The sequence below is a fragment of the Paralichthys olivaceus genome, chromosome 3 (genome assembly GCF_024713975.1).
Source record: "Paralichthys olivaceus isolate ysfri-2021 chromosome 3, ASM2471397v2, whole genome shotgun sequence".
NCBI lineage: Eukaryota > Metazoa > Chordata > Actinopteri > Pleuronectiformes > Paralichthyidae > Paralichthys > Paralichthys olivaceus.
Genome location: NC_091095.1, coordinates 6,137,518 through 6,153,201, shown reverse-complemented (window position 1 = coordinate 6,153,201; position 15,684 = coordinate 6,137,518). Strand labels below are relative to the sequence as shown.

General features: G+C 40.3%; 1 protein-coding gene across 1 annotated transcript in view; it reads right to left on the bottom strand.

Moving 5' to 3' along the window:
* Positions 1-15,684, bottom strand: part of raver2 (ribonucleoprotein, PTB-binding 2) — a 65,027-nt gene that overhangs the window by 38,167 nt on the left and 11,176 nt on the right. The window contains exon 2 of the mRNA XM_069521647.1: positions 12,326-12,392. Within this exon, the coding sequence (XP_069377748.1) occupies positions 12,326-12,392 (67 nt within the window). The remainder of the gene's footprint in view (positions 1-12,325; positions 12,393-15,684) is intronic.

Genomic DNA, 15,684 nt, shown 5'->3' with positions numbered 1-15,684 from the left:
TGGTTCCTATTATTTTTCGGAAGTTCTTCTCCGGACTGCCACTGCGGCTCCGAATTACGTCACTGGTACAAGATGAACAATAAATGGTAAAAAATCTCAACATCAGTTTAAGAGACTGTTTGGTTTCACAAAAGCATGTTCTCCATAAGACTATTTATTTGTAATATTCTTTATGACTTTTCATCTAGCGCCATAATCAGGTCGATAAATTTGCCCAACACTGGTTTATAGCCAAATATCTGCAGTATCAAAAACATGGCATGCTAATAGGTTAATGACACATTCATGTTAATCTAACGCGGCAGATGGTTTGTCACACAGAACCATCTGGGAAGGCTACATTCGGAAACTTGGAAAAGGGCTGGATCTTTCAAAAAACACTTGGCCGGTGATTGGATGAACCATCTGTCTATCACGGTGCCGAAGGCAGTTGGAAGAAGAGCGGTAGCTTCTTTTCCATCGAGAAAATTAGGGAACTGTTGTTTTTTTTCTAGTCGGTTCATTTAGAAGATAGGAAGGTGAACATGATATATTAATACATGCTAAATATTATCAAGTTAGCGTTGTCGTTATGAAGTTAGCATTTTAATTGTAGCATTTCACTCAATGCACCGCCAGGAGAAGTCTCACAGTCCTGCTGAGAGCATAAATCTATTGAACAGTAAAAGTTAAATAAAGAAATATAAACCTTAGCCTTTTTTTTTTTTCAAAAAATAGATATAAATCCTTAACCTATGATCCATTGGATCCAAATGCAACATTTCAAATTTAGAAATTTCACCCGGAGCCAGCCTGGAAGTCATCAATTTCCTTTTTGTATGACACCTTCACACTTTGCAGGCCATCTTGTTATAATTTATATGTTTATACGTTTCATTGATCCTCATCTTTGCTAAAGACGAGAAGTTGTTTGAGTAATGATGTCGAAGATTTCCATTTGCTTTAGAGATGTAAGGGCGAATGAGACGGAAACGTGGAGAGCCGAGGACGGTGTTTAGAAATTACATCATCATTGCAATTTCACCTGGTTGTATTATCTGTGTGTGTGTGTGTGTGTGTGTGTGTGTGTGTAAGGCAGCAGTGACAGGCCAGGAAGGATGAGCTCTCTCTGATCTGTTGCTCTTTCTGTATTTATCAATCTCTCTCACACACACACACACACACACACACACACACACACACACACACACACACACACACACACACACACACACACACAACACACACACACACACACCAATGAGATCACTCCTCTGAATCATCATAACAGCGAAGCTCCTCAGGCTGCTCTTGATGCAAACTGCACCAAGTATAAATCCTCAGATCAGATCCCAGCCTTGACCTGAAGGATCATCCAAACATTTTCATGGTCTGAGATAAAGAATGTAGACAAGCTACCAAAATCTTCAACAACGCCACCAATAAACCATCACTCTCCTTAGTGTGGATTTATTCCTCTCTGCTCCAGCATCCACAGGAGTAAACACTTCAGAGGAGCTGTATCCTCCTCCCTCATCCTCCACTCTCTCTCCAGCGCTCCTCTCATCCTCGGAGTCCTTTGTCTTCTAACACACCGGCCCTCCCACACTCTCCTCTCCACCACCACCACCTCTTGATTCCGCTCCTTGTTTCTTGTCTCTCACCGTTTCCATCGATCATTCATTTTTTATTGTGTCAATTTGTCTCAGTCTTGCGTTTTGAAAGTTGCAACTGTCCCCTTGTCTTTCTACTGCTGTTCAATTGCCATTTTATTTCATTAGTTTTACTCAAAAAAGCACTGATCTGATTTCCACGAGGAGCGGTGGAGCATGACCCAAGAATGTGGAGATGCTGCTATCACTCCTGTCTTGATGTCTGACGGTAAAATTACAAAGATTATGTTAAAATATATTAAATCATGAATATTTAGGAGGATAGGAAGACAACACATGGACACAGAATCCTTATTTTTTTGTATTCAAGTGTTCATAGAGAGGAATATGAGTTGTTTGGTGGGTGTGTGATGGACAGATGGACAGAGAGATGGAGGAATGGATAGATGGAGGAGATGGAGGAGAGGCAGCGTTGAGTGGATCTAACACTCGGCATCTCTTCAACAGGCCGCCCACTCAACCCCACCCACGGCTACATTGTTCAAACAGCCACTCTGTCCCTCTTTGAAACATTTCACGATGATAAAAAAAAGGATCGATTAACACAACCTCAACTGTAATTGTGCGCTGACATATTTTTTGTTGTTTACACGTGGAAACTTCCTGGTGATGGTCTCTCAGATTTAAACAAATAATCAGAATCAAATGAAGCAGATCAAACAGAACTGAATAAATATTTTTATATCAGCCACTGTATTAATTCATCATCTACTGATTCATCCAGACATTCACTCCATCCCTCTCCTGTTTCTTTCTTTCTTGCTTGTCTCCATTCTCAACAGACAAGCTGTCATTTTTGAGGCATTTCTAACCGTCATCTTCTGTCCATCAATTTAACTCATTCACACCTGCCTCTCCTCCAAATGTTTCCTCATCAGCTCCCTCCTCTTCTCCGCCCTTCTCTGTCTGACTCTACTTATTCTGCCCTCACGTTTCTCTTTTAAACCTCAAGGCAACATCCATACAATTATGCTTTTGTTCTGATTTGTAATCAATTAACAAACATTTTAAAACGTGTCACCACAAGCTGATAAAGAGAATCAATTTAGTCGACTGTTTAAGTTAAATCGCAGATATTTTCCGACTTTTCAAGCAACGAGCCGAACGTCCTGTTGTTTCTGCTCGAATGAGAGGATAAAAAAAAAACAAATTATTAATTATATCACCAAAAGGTAGTAAAGACAATCTTTGGCACAATTTGACACAGGTTGGATTACACAAGGATTCTGAACTCTCACTTTTTTTCTTTTACTGATTTAATGATGAATTAATCAATGTGATCTAATCTTCACTGTGAAACCATTAACTTGCACCTGTGAAGATGTCTCTCTCCACATTTACACCTGGAAAACTATGAACAGCACTGAAACCAGTTGTTGGTTGTTCAGAAATGACATGAGCTTCAAATAGGCAACAATGCAAGCAAGAAAAAAACATCTCTGATGATAAACTGATGAAGGTTTGATACTTAAATTAACACATTTAAAGCAATACAAAAGAAAGAACACATGAATTGCATCATTTTATTTTCCAATTGACCTACTTTTTCTTTCTCTCTCTCTCACACACACACACACAAGCACACACACACGTACCCAAACACCAACAAGAAAATGTAACAAACAGTGAAATATGAATATTCAAAACATATCCTGACAAACCCTCAGGGAGGCACACATAGTGTACTTCCTCCTTTGATGAACGCTACCTTCAGACCAGCTGTGTGTGTGTGTCTGTGTTTACAAATTGTGTATTTCTCATGTGCACTGGTGTGGACCACAGATAAGTGTGTGTGGATCACATTGAAAATGTCTTTTTCTACATCCTCAGTCAGTCCCTTTGCCCAAAAGCCACTTTAATAAAGTCAGTAATTTCATGGACTGACACAGACCTTCTGATCTCTGTCATGGCAACAACATTCATAGAATCACTTCCTCTTCAGCAACTTTTCCTCCAAATAAAAGCATCATTTTAGTTTTGCTGCTGCAGTGCTTTATATCGAGCTGAATAACAGGTCTGGAGATCACTGCTCAGCAGACCATTGCAACAACAAAAAAAAAATCTGGTTGATTGAGGATGCACAACAACTTCACTGCAGATAAACCAGGTAGGATTAACACAAAGTTTTTTTTTTGCTTTGCATCATAGACGTTTTCATAAAAACGTCCAGCACACAAACAATAATAAGTGACCATATACTGTGGAACTGTTTGAGGTGGACTCACTAATGACAAGGAATAATTCTGAGGTAGCTCAGGAGCATCAACGCAGGGCAGGAGAACAGCTCATTTCAAACAGGCAGGCGTACAACAGTCACTCTGAGCAGGAACAATGAGGCAGCCTCTGGGGTTTCTAGGGCCCATTATTGACAGTCGCCTTGTAATGAGCAAAGGCAGCGAGGAACAATAATGTTGGTGAGAACCAGCAGAGAAAAAAGATCTGTGACAATCATCATCATCTTTTCTTTTTTTGACAAGCTTGTGCACGGGGGGGTACTTATCGCTTCATTAGCTACCCATAGTGCAATTGGCCCAATACAAATCTGACGAATTGAAAATAGAGGATACGCACAAAATTGAAACACTCACAAACATGATATGACATATTCACCTCTGAAGTCAATGTCAACCTGACAGCGACAGTCAAGAGGTAGTAACAGTGTGTGTGTGTGTGTGTGTGTGTGTGTGTGTGTGTGTGTGTGTGTGTGTGTGTGTGTGTGTGTGTGTGTGTGTGTGTGATCAACGCTAACAGCCACATCATATTTGCGTGGCCTGTGCTGATTTACATTTAGAAACAAAGAGACAAGTGGACAAATGATGACAGAGAGAAGAGGAAGAGGAAGTGAGAGAATGAAGGAAAGAAAGAAAGAAAGAAGAGAGCGCAGTGACAAGCTTCTTTCAGGGGAAGCAATTAGACGGACTCAGCTTCTGTCACTCAAGAGGAAGGAAGCTGGAGAAAAAATATATGAGATGAAAAAAAAAGTATCGTAATGACTGTATTGTTGTGCTGTTGTTGTGTTGTGATAACACCACACACACAAACACACACTTAGACACACACAAAAACACACAAAGCTTTTACCGAAGAGCTAAATTCTCAACTCCACTTATTAATGACATTATTTGAGTTATTGCTCTTAAAGTGCATATAAGCACAGTCACAAGAATAGAGTCCGTCCACTTCACACTTCATGTCGCATCTTCTTCAGCTTTTTATTATAAAGTAAAATGGACACGAGAGATAAGCATGCAGGACGATGTGATGTGTTGTTTGAAGTGAGGTTTTTTCTTTTCAATGACTGAGATTCGGTTTTATAAATACTTATAAGGACAGTACTGCCATCCCTCATTAAGGCAAGTTGAATTTTACTCTGGATCTACAAACAATGGAAGACACCTATGCTGCTTTGAACCACAGCCATTTTCCTGAATGTCACCTGCCATCTTCTTCTACGTCCAAACTAAATGCACCATTCCAGGCGAATGATTAGCTCAGCTTAACACCTTTCCATTCAGCTGCATAATTATCAGAGCCAACTGGAAAAACACAAACCAACAACAACCCAAAGACATATATGAATCTTTCTGAGTGCTGAAAACAATTACAACAACAGCTTATTGATGTAAACAGCAACAGAAGAAAGAAAATCGGAGTAAAGAAGACGAAAGAACAGCGTAATGAGTGTTTCCATTGTGACTTTGTGCCGATAAAAAGTACAAACGAGTGATGTGACCGCAGGACAAGTCAATGAGACTATAAATGTCCCTCAGTTTGTGTATTTTTCCTATCTCGTCCGAGCCGTCACACACAGAAGGACGGGTCATTGAACTTCTCGCCAGCATACGTTGTCTTCATTACTGGACAGTGCAGGGACGAGCACAAAGGCCTCCATTGAAAAGCAGGGATTCCCAGGATAACCCTCGCCATTGTATTCCCAGATCCCTGGTTCCGCAGTGCTGCCGAATTAGTACACATACCTCTGGAGTGGTGGTACGTCATGTGGAAGCGGCGAGCGTGCTTTGACTGGTTGTTTGGTCGACTGAATGGTGAGTTGGATGGACGGACTGAGGCCTGCAGATTCCTAACAGGCTGGCAGACAGCCTCACATGCCTGTCTGTGCATATGTAAATGTTTGCATCGGTGTGCCTGTCGAGCTGCCTGTCTGCCGCTGTGAGTTTCTGGCAGATGTTTCAAACCAGAACTGTGTTCATTCCCAGCAGCAGAGACCTGACACCAAACTTTTCTTTATATATTCAGTATTTAAAAAAGTTAACTCTGCCCTATAGTCAACTTTCTTTCTATCAAGATTTCATATAGTTTTCAGGTCAACAACATTTGATCTCATGATACTGTGGAGCAACACTTCTGTTCTCCTGGTCTGTGATCTCACATGAGCTGTGGGTCTAAAACTATGAGGACATATACTTCCTCCAATGTGCTCTATGATGGTGCGGAAGAATCGGCCGGATGACTGACGCTACGTTTCAGGAGCTTCAGGAGCTTCAGGAGCTTCAGGAGCAGCGTTTTTTGTGAGAGGAGCTCACTTGGGGCTTTTTGACTTTTTACATACAAAAACTATATGACACACTGGAGGATAGAAAACTGAAAAAGTATGAGAATTTTAATGACAATCACACTCACACACTTTCTCAAAGGTTTTCTGACAACAGGTGAACTGAAACATTGTGGATGTGAAGCCCCAAAAAAAGAGCTGAGATCTAAATCTGAAAAAATAAATAAATAAATGCAGCCAACTCCTAATCTGCTCTCATAATGAGATTATATCTAGAGCTGGCAGCATCACCAGATACTAATGTGAGCGCGGAGACTGATAATGATGGACGCTTTAACTTTTTGAATGCAAGTCATGGGACAGCTAACAAGCTGCTGGTAAGGTGCCTGCATGTGCTAATGGTGAGGAAAGAAGTGAGAGAAGGAGGGAGAGAAAGAGGCTGGAGGCAGAAAGACGAGGGGAGGAGGTAGAGATCAAAGGATGAGAGGATTAAATACCTTTCGGGGAAATAACTTGGCAGTACAGACTTTTTGGGTTTAAGAAAAGAAGGAGGGCAGGTAGGACAAGGGAGGTAGAGGCTCCTCTGCTTGTGAGTTTTGTTCTGGTGCAGGGAGGGTTGGTGTTTAAGGAAAAATCATCATTAGCAGAGGAGCTGAAGCAACAGCCCGAAGCAAAGCCGCAAATGGAGACACTGACACACACAGCGGGATGCGCTTCAACACACACATCAACACAGATATGTGCACTGCAGGACACACTGACAGACAGACACATAAACACTCCCATCTGCATGACCTAATAAGTCCATCGGCGGAGGCCGGGCTCGATGAACCGATATGGTCATGAGGCGCAGACGTATGCCAGAGCTGTGCCGAGCAGTACATTTCAATTAGGGCAGAGGACGAGCCAGAGGAGGTTCCACTAACCAGAGAAACACACCTCAGAGAGCGATAAGACAGGCAGAGGACAACAGTTTATCATTGTAATCTCTTCTGCGACACCCAGTTAATTCAATTAGAGCAAACGCAGGGTAAAACGGTGCACTATAAAAATAGAGGGGTCAAAATGCTCTTCCAGACAGAATTATCCTTAATGTAATTAACACTTATTTCCTATAAAGCCGGTGACATACACCTCAAGTTAAAGAACTAACACTGAAGTCGTTTAATAGCACTTGCAAACACTGATGCAGAGGTGATTCTCAATAAGTCTCAGCTGTAGAGATCTGCTACACGAGAACGTTCCGAGAGATGAGTAAACAAAACTGCACCTCATCACTGTTTGCCTTAGTTGCAGTTACATCATATATGTATGATGTATGTTAGAATTCCAGAAATCTCTGTCATCTGTTTGTATGTAGAAGTAGAATATCTACAAAGTGTTTATCTCATTGCCTTCGCACTTCTTTTGACATAACAATTATAGAACTAGTAGTGCACTCAAGAGACCACATACATCTGCCAAGCCAACACCCTGTCTTTCATGTTAAAGAAAGTGAAAAAGAAAAACCTGAATCTGCCTGTTTATCCAGATCAACTAAATTATTTAATGGGCTCTTCCCTTGGTCATCCCCTTCCCCTCCACAAAGTTTCATGGAAATCAGCTCACTGTTTTTTGCATTATCCTGCTAACAAACAAACAAACAAATGTCAACCAACACCAAGGCCCAACATTCCTCTTAAATTCAATAAAGCTGAATCAAATTGCAGAAATTCATAAATATCAGTCCCCTATGTATATTATGCCTGATTTTTTCCACCGAGATCCATGATTCATTCCTTGGCAAAGGAACATTTCCTGGATCGGTCCCCAGATCTGCACCAAAATGTGATGTGTTATATCCTGACCCATATCGTATCCTTCGACCAAGTTTTTGTGTAATCCTGCTAAATAACAAACATGTGGATGACGGCATAAACTCCTTGTCGAAGCTGATTAAAGCCAGATTCATCATTAATATTTTCTGTTTCGATGAAATGCAGCAGGGTCACTTGAACACATATGAAGTGAAAATGAAACACATGTTAAAATGAAACACGTCCTGTCCTCTCCATGTTATAACGGGTTCTCTTGGCTGAAAGGACATTAACTACACAAACACATGTAAAACAAATAAAAGACTCTCGCTCTCCCAAGTGACACACGATAAAAACTGTGCATGCCATGCTTGACTGTGTTCGCGTGTCTGCATGTGTGATGCACTCAACTCAGGGAATATGTCTGCATTTCACACCAATTATAAAAATCTCTGTGCGCACACAAAACTTTGCAGCCATTTTCTTTCCCCTGGAGGAGTGATGTCATTTGTGATCTATACCTCCTCGTCAGTGGCGCTTGACCCGTGTGGGTTTACTTAAATACCAGAAGTAATGTTCGGAGATAACAATGAAAAATGACTGTGGATGACCAGGTGAAAACAAATGTCTATACAACAGCCTCTGTATGTCGGAGGTCTGAATGTAGCTCACAGCCTTTATGAGTGGGGACACATAGTCTCTGCTTTAAATTTCCCAGATGAGACATATTTTATATAAGCTACAGTTTCTGCTCACATATTCTTTGACCAAAATGTTTCCTCGATTTAATCACACATTGACTATTTCTGTAAAGAGTAGACTATCATTTCAAAACTCAATTTAAAAAAATAAAAAAAACACTAGGTCCTATGTTGGACCACCTTCGTGAGAGAATCATTAAACCAGAGTTCACAAAGGGAACTTCCATTCCTTCATATGATAAATTTTTCATAGTGCATTTATTACAAAGCCCAGGGGCTGATAGCAACAGCCGAGAGATGTATAAAACCAATTTCACATTTTAAGCTAATTTGACTGATAACGGCCGTGTTATGCATCACAATGACAAAATGTGCAACAAGCCTCAATACTTCTTCCATTAACAAAAGAATCTGTTAAATCCTGATGTGGGGGGGAGTGTAAATTCTTCAAGTGCGCTCCAGACTGAATCAGATGAAAAAAGATCAGCCCTGCAGAAGCCAAATATTTCTTCATCATAAAAAATGTAATACATTATTTTTATTTATTTTTTTTACCTTGGAGGAAAATGTGGGTGAACTCGCTGACCTGTCGATCGCTTTTTTTTTTTAAAGTTGAACAAACGACATAAAATCCAGCAACATTATCAAAGATGGATGAACAGATTTCCTCTTTAGGCCAAAGCTGATTCCAGGCTCAGTCAGGTTTGATCAGAATTTTATTGAATCTCATATTTTCTAAATGCAAACATGAACCCTTCTAATGACCATCTATCCATCCATTGTCTTCCACTTATCTGGGCTTGGGTCGAGAAGGTAGCCATGCAGCTAAGTAGAGTATCCCAGACATCCCTATTCCTAGCTACGCTTTCCAGCTATTCTATATATAGATCGATATCTATTCCCTCCAGCGAGTTCTGGGTAAACCCCTTTGTCTCCTCCTGGTTGGGTGTACCCAGTAAACCTTCAACAGAAAGCACCCAGGATGCATCCTGATTAGATCCCTGAAGCACCTCGACTGTCCCCTTTTGACGTGAGGTAGCAATGTCTCTACTCCGAGCTCTCTACGGATGTCCGAACTCCTGAGGTCAGGAGAAGAGCAGCCCGACGGATCATTTCAGTCACTTGTATTTCTAGTCTCGTTCTTTCTGTCACTACTAAATCAAAAACCTTGCACAGCACCTGCCAATGCCACATTGACCCACCTGTCCGTCTCAAGTTATATCTATCCCTTACTCGTGAACAAAACAATGGGGTATGTCCCATCTTCTAACATGGAGGAGGTGGTGTTTATGACATGTACCCCAGCCAGCCACAAGGGGTCGATCAAAAGGGTTTGGCTTCACTTTTGGGGAGCTTTCATGTCATCCATCTTTAATAGTCTATGCATAAAACATTTCCAAGTGCTGTTTAGCATCTCCTTGACATCAGCTTCACACTAAATCTCACATTTCTCAGCCTCTCGTGTCAGGTCGAGTGAGATAACAGTGATAAACACTTTTAACAGTAGTGACTTTGCTGAAGTGAAAAATAAAAGATGAAGAGGGCGTGTGATTAACATAAGTATGTCTAAGACAGCGAGTCAACAACAGACTCTAAATGCAGGGAAACGGTGCCTCAGTAAAGCACATACACATTTAATGAGTGATTCAGAAGTGCAGATCTGAAACACCTCAGCAGTGAGCACCTCACGAAAAAAGGTTTTACTCAAAAATATCAAGAATCCCACTTTGAAGAAGCAGTGAGGACTTTGACACAAGAAAGTAACATAATGATGTGAATTGTTCTATTTATTTAGCATCTGTTAAAATTACAGAGCGGGACAATATGATCTTATAACTTCACTTTAGTTTCAGCCCCATTCATGTTTTTTACTGTTTCCAAAGATTTGTATTAGATATAGACCAATATGGATTTTTGAGATCAGACACTAGATAGTAAATAATTTCTGATGCCGATATATTAGCCAATATAAATATTTGATTTCCAAGATGTTGTTACTAAGCCCTTATGACAAGAAATGTAATAGAGGCTTTATATTTTACAGTTTAACCTTAAAGTTAATTATAAATATCTGTAAACAAAATCAAATACAAGTGAATATATAGAACTTGAATTAAGAAAATAAATATAAATGCACATCTTTTTTGCATTGTTTGTTCTGTAAAATAAAGCTTTTCATATCAGTAGACTTTTATACGAGTGCTGCATTTTTAAATTTTGAACTGTTGCATGGTCGCAGACACAGAAAATCTTAAAGGTGGAAGAGAGAGAAGGAGAGAGGACAGCCAGAGTGACTCAGACTGTAAACACGTCGGGGTGAGATGATCCAGCTGCTATGTAAACTGATCCAATAGCTGGAGAGTTCGAGCTGACTGTCGGGTCACACACACTTACCACACGCAAACACCCAACGCTACTCTCTCTGTAAAAACACACAAGGGGACGCAGCTGTACATTTGTTAGGACGCATGTATGTGTACATCAGCACAAACACACTAAATATACAACCACAGGAGCCGAGGTTAAATGAAGGTGGCAAGCCAGAGGGGTCACCGGATACAGGATAATATTCAATCATTTAGCACGCACGCACACACACACGCACACACACACACACAAACACACACACACACACCTGCAAAGCTACAGAAGCTCGAGCACATTCTTCCACACCTCTTACTGAAGCAGTCAGGAATCTCCCACCACACATGCAATACTAAAAGAGCGACGAGCTTCATCAGAGCAAATAAAAGTGAACAAATCCAGGTGTGGATAAAGTGTTATGGTTTTCAGATTAACCATTGTTAGTGTCCAAGGTCATTCAATATTCTCTGCAATTTAGAGCTGAGATCAAATAAGACATGACACAAAAATACTGTTGTCTTCTCTCCCAAAAAATAGTTATATATATAAGGAAGAGAAAAAGCAAGGACGAGAGAGGAGCTTTCACAGATTCATCCCTACAAATTTGTAAAGGAAATATTAAAGTTTGTCTTAAAAAGCCTCTGATGTTCATGACCCAGGATTCTCATCCCACGCCGCTCACCTCTGTACATCGGAGCTCAACACCCACGCTACCACAGCAGCCTAATTAGCGGAGTATGGCGGCGGCTGGTCCGATGAGGGCTCGCGTTCCATCAGGCTCTCATTTGCTCTTAAAACAGCATTAACCTTTTGGGCAGACTGGTGCTTTGATTCCTCAGCTGTTTACAGCTCCCGTCCACTTTCTAAAAATGTTACGTTTCAGGTGCTTGGACGACTGCGTGGACTAAATCTAGGCACGACGTGAGACTTCCTATAGCCCTACCTCTACAGGAAGTTCATCTAATGGTGTTTCAGTCATACTTCCTGCTACCCACAGTGTAGATATTGAGAAAACCTCCTTGGTGTGTATGTGTGTGTGCCCATATACATCCATCTTTGTGAGGACCAAGGCCACTGGGCATTTTGTCAGATCTTTGCTTCTTCAAAGTTTTGTTTGAGAGTCAAGACCTGGTTCTGCAGTTAAGGGTAGAATTGGGTTTAGGTTGGGATAATGGTTGGGGTCGGACAACTCATTGTCTTGGTAAAGGTTAAGGGCTTGGGATGCATTATGTCAATGAATGAGGGTCCTCACAATGATAGGTCTACAAGTATACATGTCTTGTTAAGTGTAGGTTGTACCTGTGCCCTTGTTGCGGTCCACAAAGCAGTACTTCAGTTCATACTCTTTCAGAATCTCATGGACCTCCTGTAAACAAGCAGAATGAGAGAAAAAGACAAACCATCAGTCAAATGAGAATAACTGAGAGTTTAAACACTTTAAACACAACAAATTCAAAATATTAAAGTCTCATATAAAATATAACATAATAAGACTTTCAACTTAAAGGCTGCAACCAACAATTTTCATTTATTAATTAAATGAATTTCAACTCATCATTTAATAAGTTTAATCAATTATCTTCTCTGCCAAAAACCCTTATCTGTTGGGCTTTAATCATTTCTTATTTAATGGCTCTCATCTGAGAGCTATTAACTGAATTGCGGCGTTCCGCAAGGTTCAATTTGAGGCCCTGCACTTTTTTACCATAAAGATGCTGCCACGCTGGCAGGGTTGTGGAAAAAAATAACCCAAATCTTCACACTACTCAAAATGCATGTTGACGATGAATTAATTAATTAAGTAACTCGTCACATTATTAGTCAGGAGACTTGAGAACTGTATATAACTGTTTTCAGTGTCACACTATTAGGAGTATTCATGTATGAAGTCTTCAAATAATCACCATGACAACCTGAATAAAGATAAATGTGATAAGATGGCCTGATTTTTTCTTTTTCCTCTATTGTCAGTGTTCTCATGCACAAGCATACAATCAAAAAAGAAAGAGCTTCTGTCCTCTACCAACAGTTTTACAACAAGAGAATAAAAGAGAATCTAATTAAGCAACGTTAAGACGAAAAATAAAATGTACAGTGCAAAAAACATGCATTACAGAAGCAAGTATTAGAAATGTGCTGAAGTGTTCCTTATATCATTGTATGGAGATAGACAGGAAACCCAATCATGGTCATTTGTCTCTTTAAGTGTTTTCCATTTTAAAGATGAAAAGATGTCTGTCTCCTGTCCTCCAGTTTATAAAGATGGTATCCCAGTACAGAAGACTCAAATAGACAGACCCACACACACAGACCCACACACACACCTGTTTATCTGAGTTATAAATCTCATTTTATTTATAGGAAGAGCAGAGTCCACTCTGCTGTGTTTGTCTCTCCAGTGACAGTTCATGATGCACGGAGACAGGAGAGGGAGCAAACAGAGAGATGCAAGAGCAGAGCAAGAGATGCTCACACTCTGTCACTGTGCGTTATGAACTCCACTGCTCACTGCTACCTCTCCGTTAGCCTCGGTGCCTTCCTGGCGGATTTCACTGTTACATAGAAACGGAGTCTTCATGACACACAAGTCGATGACGGCACAAAATGTTCAGAGCCGAGCATCAAGGCAGTTTTCTTTCTAGATGTGCCCAAGTGATATGAGGAGCCTCGCAGGATTCAGTGACTGTCAAACCCGGAGAGCACAACAGCTCCTGATCGAACAGAAGCACAGAGGAGGTGGAAGGAATGAAGAATGAGCAACTAAACAGAAAAAATCAACACCCACAGCAAGAAAACAACCTGTGAGGCTCAGTCTAAACGCCATGCATCAAGCTTTTACTGCTAAGTGCCACCAGAGACATGTTGTAATGGCCAGCACATTATGCACATCCCACAAAACTCCTCTATCCACAGATGCAAACACTGTGAATTCACCAAAGAAGGCTGCAGGGAGATTTCCTCCTGACTTGACTCGCAGGAAACACAAGAGCAAACAGATCGGATCTAATGTGGCTCATGTGAGTTGTTTAATGCTTAATCTATGACAAGTTTTCTTGTATTACGACTTTGCGCTCGGGTAGAAACAAAAGACCCGGTGGACCTGTCTCACTATTTTTAACAAGGAAAAAATTTCAAATTCAATTAATCTGAATTAATTTGGACGTATGCGAACACTAAAAATCAGTAAAATTAAATGTCTCTTATCTACTAATTCCAGAAATCTCTGTCTGTCTGTATATGGATCACATATTTCGAGAACTGTTCATTTTATCGGATTCACACTTGACACGTGTTTTGTTAAAGGCCCAAGGAAAAGCAGAGTTGAATTTAGTGCGATTTGGAAAACTGATACGTTCAATTTTCGCCTGATTCGGCCTTGGTGGAGATATACGTTCTATGGGTCCCCTTCTAATTTTTTACTTAGGTTTTTATAGCCATATTTTTGGAAAAGCAAGCTTCTCCTCAGTGAAACACAGCGTTTGTGGGTATACTTCTCATTTCAGCTGCCTCTGGGTATTTGTGCAGTTAAGTGTGCAGTGTTATCCTCTGGTGCGCCTGACAGCACACCGCCTCCTTTAGGGCTATAATATTAGCTTCTGCAGTAACTTAGAGACTGTCACACCCCGCAGACCACCTCCCATATTAGTCACGGACCGCCTGGCTTCAGAAGGACATTTATCTAGTGTCTTGCCTCATCGTAAACCAGTAAATCTACGTTTCTGTCACAGCACAGAGCTGTTCTCATGATACATTGTTGACTGTTCACATTTTCTAATCATTTCATTGACTCACCAAGAAATATTTTTTTCATTTTTGCAGATTTCTGACAGCAACGACTTGCGCTCTGCAGGGTGAAATTATTTGTTATTTTTGTTAATGAAGCCTGGAACTGCAGCCTCATGTGGGACACAATTTACACAAGTGATCAAATCTCACAAACACGCACCTCCACATTATTCATCAGACTCAAACTGGTGATTTATGACTGTGGAGAACTCACAGGAGCAACACAGAAAAGATGATTAGATCAAGAATATGATAGTTTTCCACAGCCCTTAGTCTTTTCCATCTCGTCCCAGCCTGTCATGGTGATGCTCTACATTTGTATTTTGGCTTAGTGTAATGTCATTTCTTGCAGTATTTTCACATGCCTCATATCTTTCAAATCTTTACAAGCAAAGCTCAATGTTCTGCAATGAAGCATAAAACATTTTTAATAAGTACTGAAGTGCTAAAAATAATCTGACATGCCATTTTATCAGATTTTGCTAAATATTATGTCTTTGTCCTGTAATTACCATTACAATTTTAAACAGAATTTTGTATTTTGTTTGAGCTTTATTCTATTTTGTCAAAAAAAAATTACACAGAACTTACTGTGAATGTTATTATGCTAGTTACTGGAAAAAAATGATAAAAACAAAAAACATAGTGAATCAAGACATTGCTAAATAAAGAATCATGTAAAATAGTTCTATATAAGCCATAAGTTATTCGAACTTATATTACTATATATTTGTAGTTTTGAGAAGTGATTTCAACCACTTCCCCTTGTGACTCAGTCTCAAGGGGCAAGATAACCCTCAAAAACAAGGGGTAGTGAGAAGGGGTGAAATGTGATTGTCCCTCAGATTCTGGGCTGGAGTGAATAAATAAAG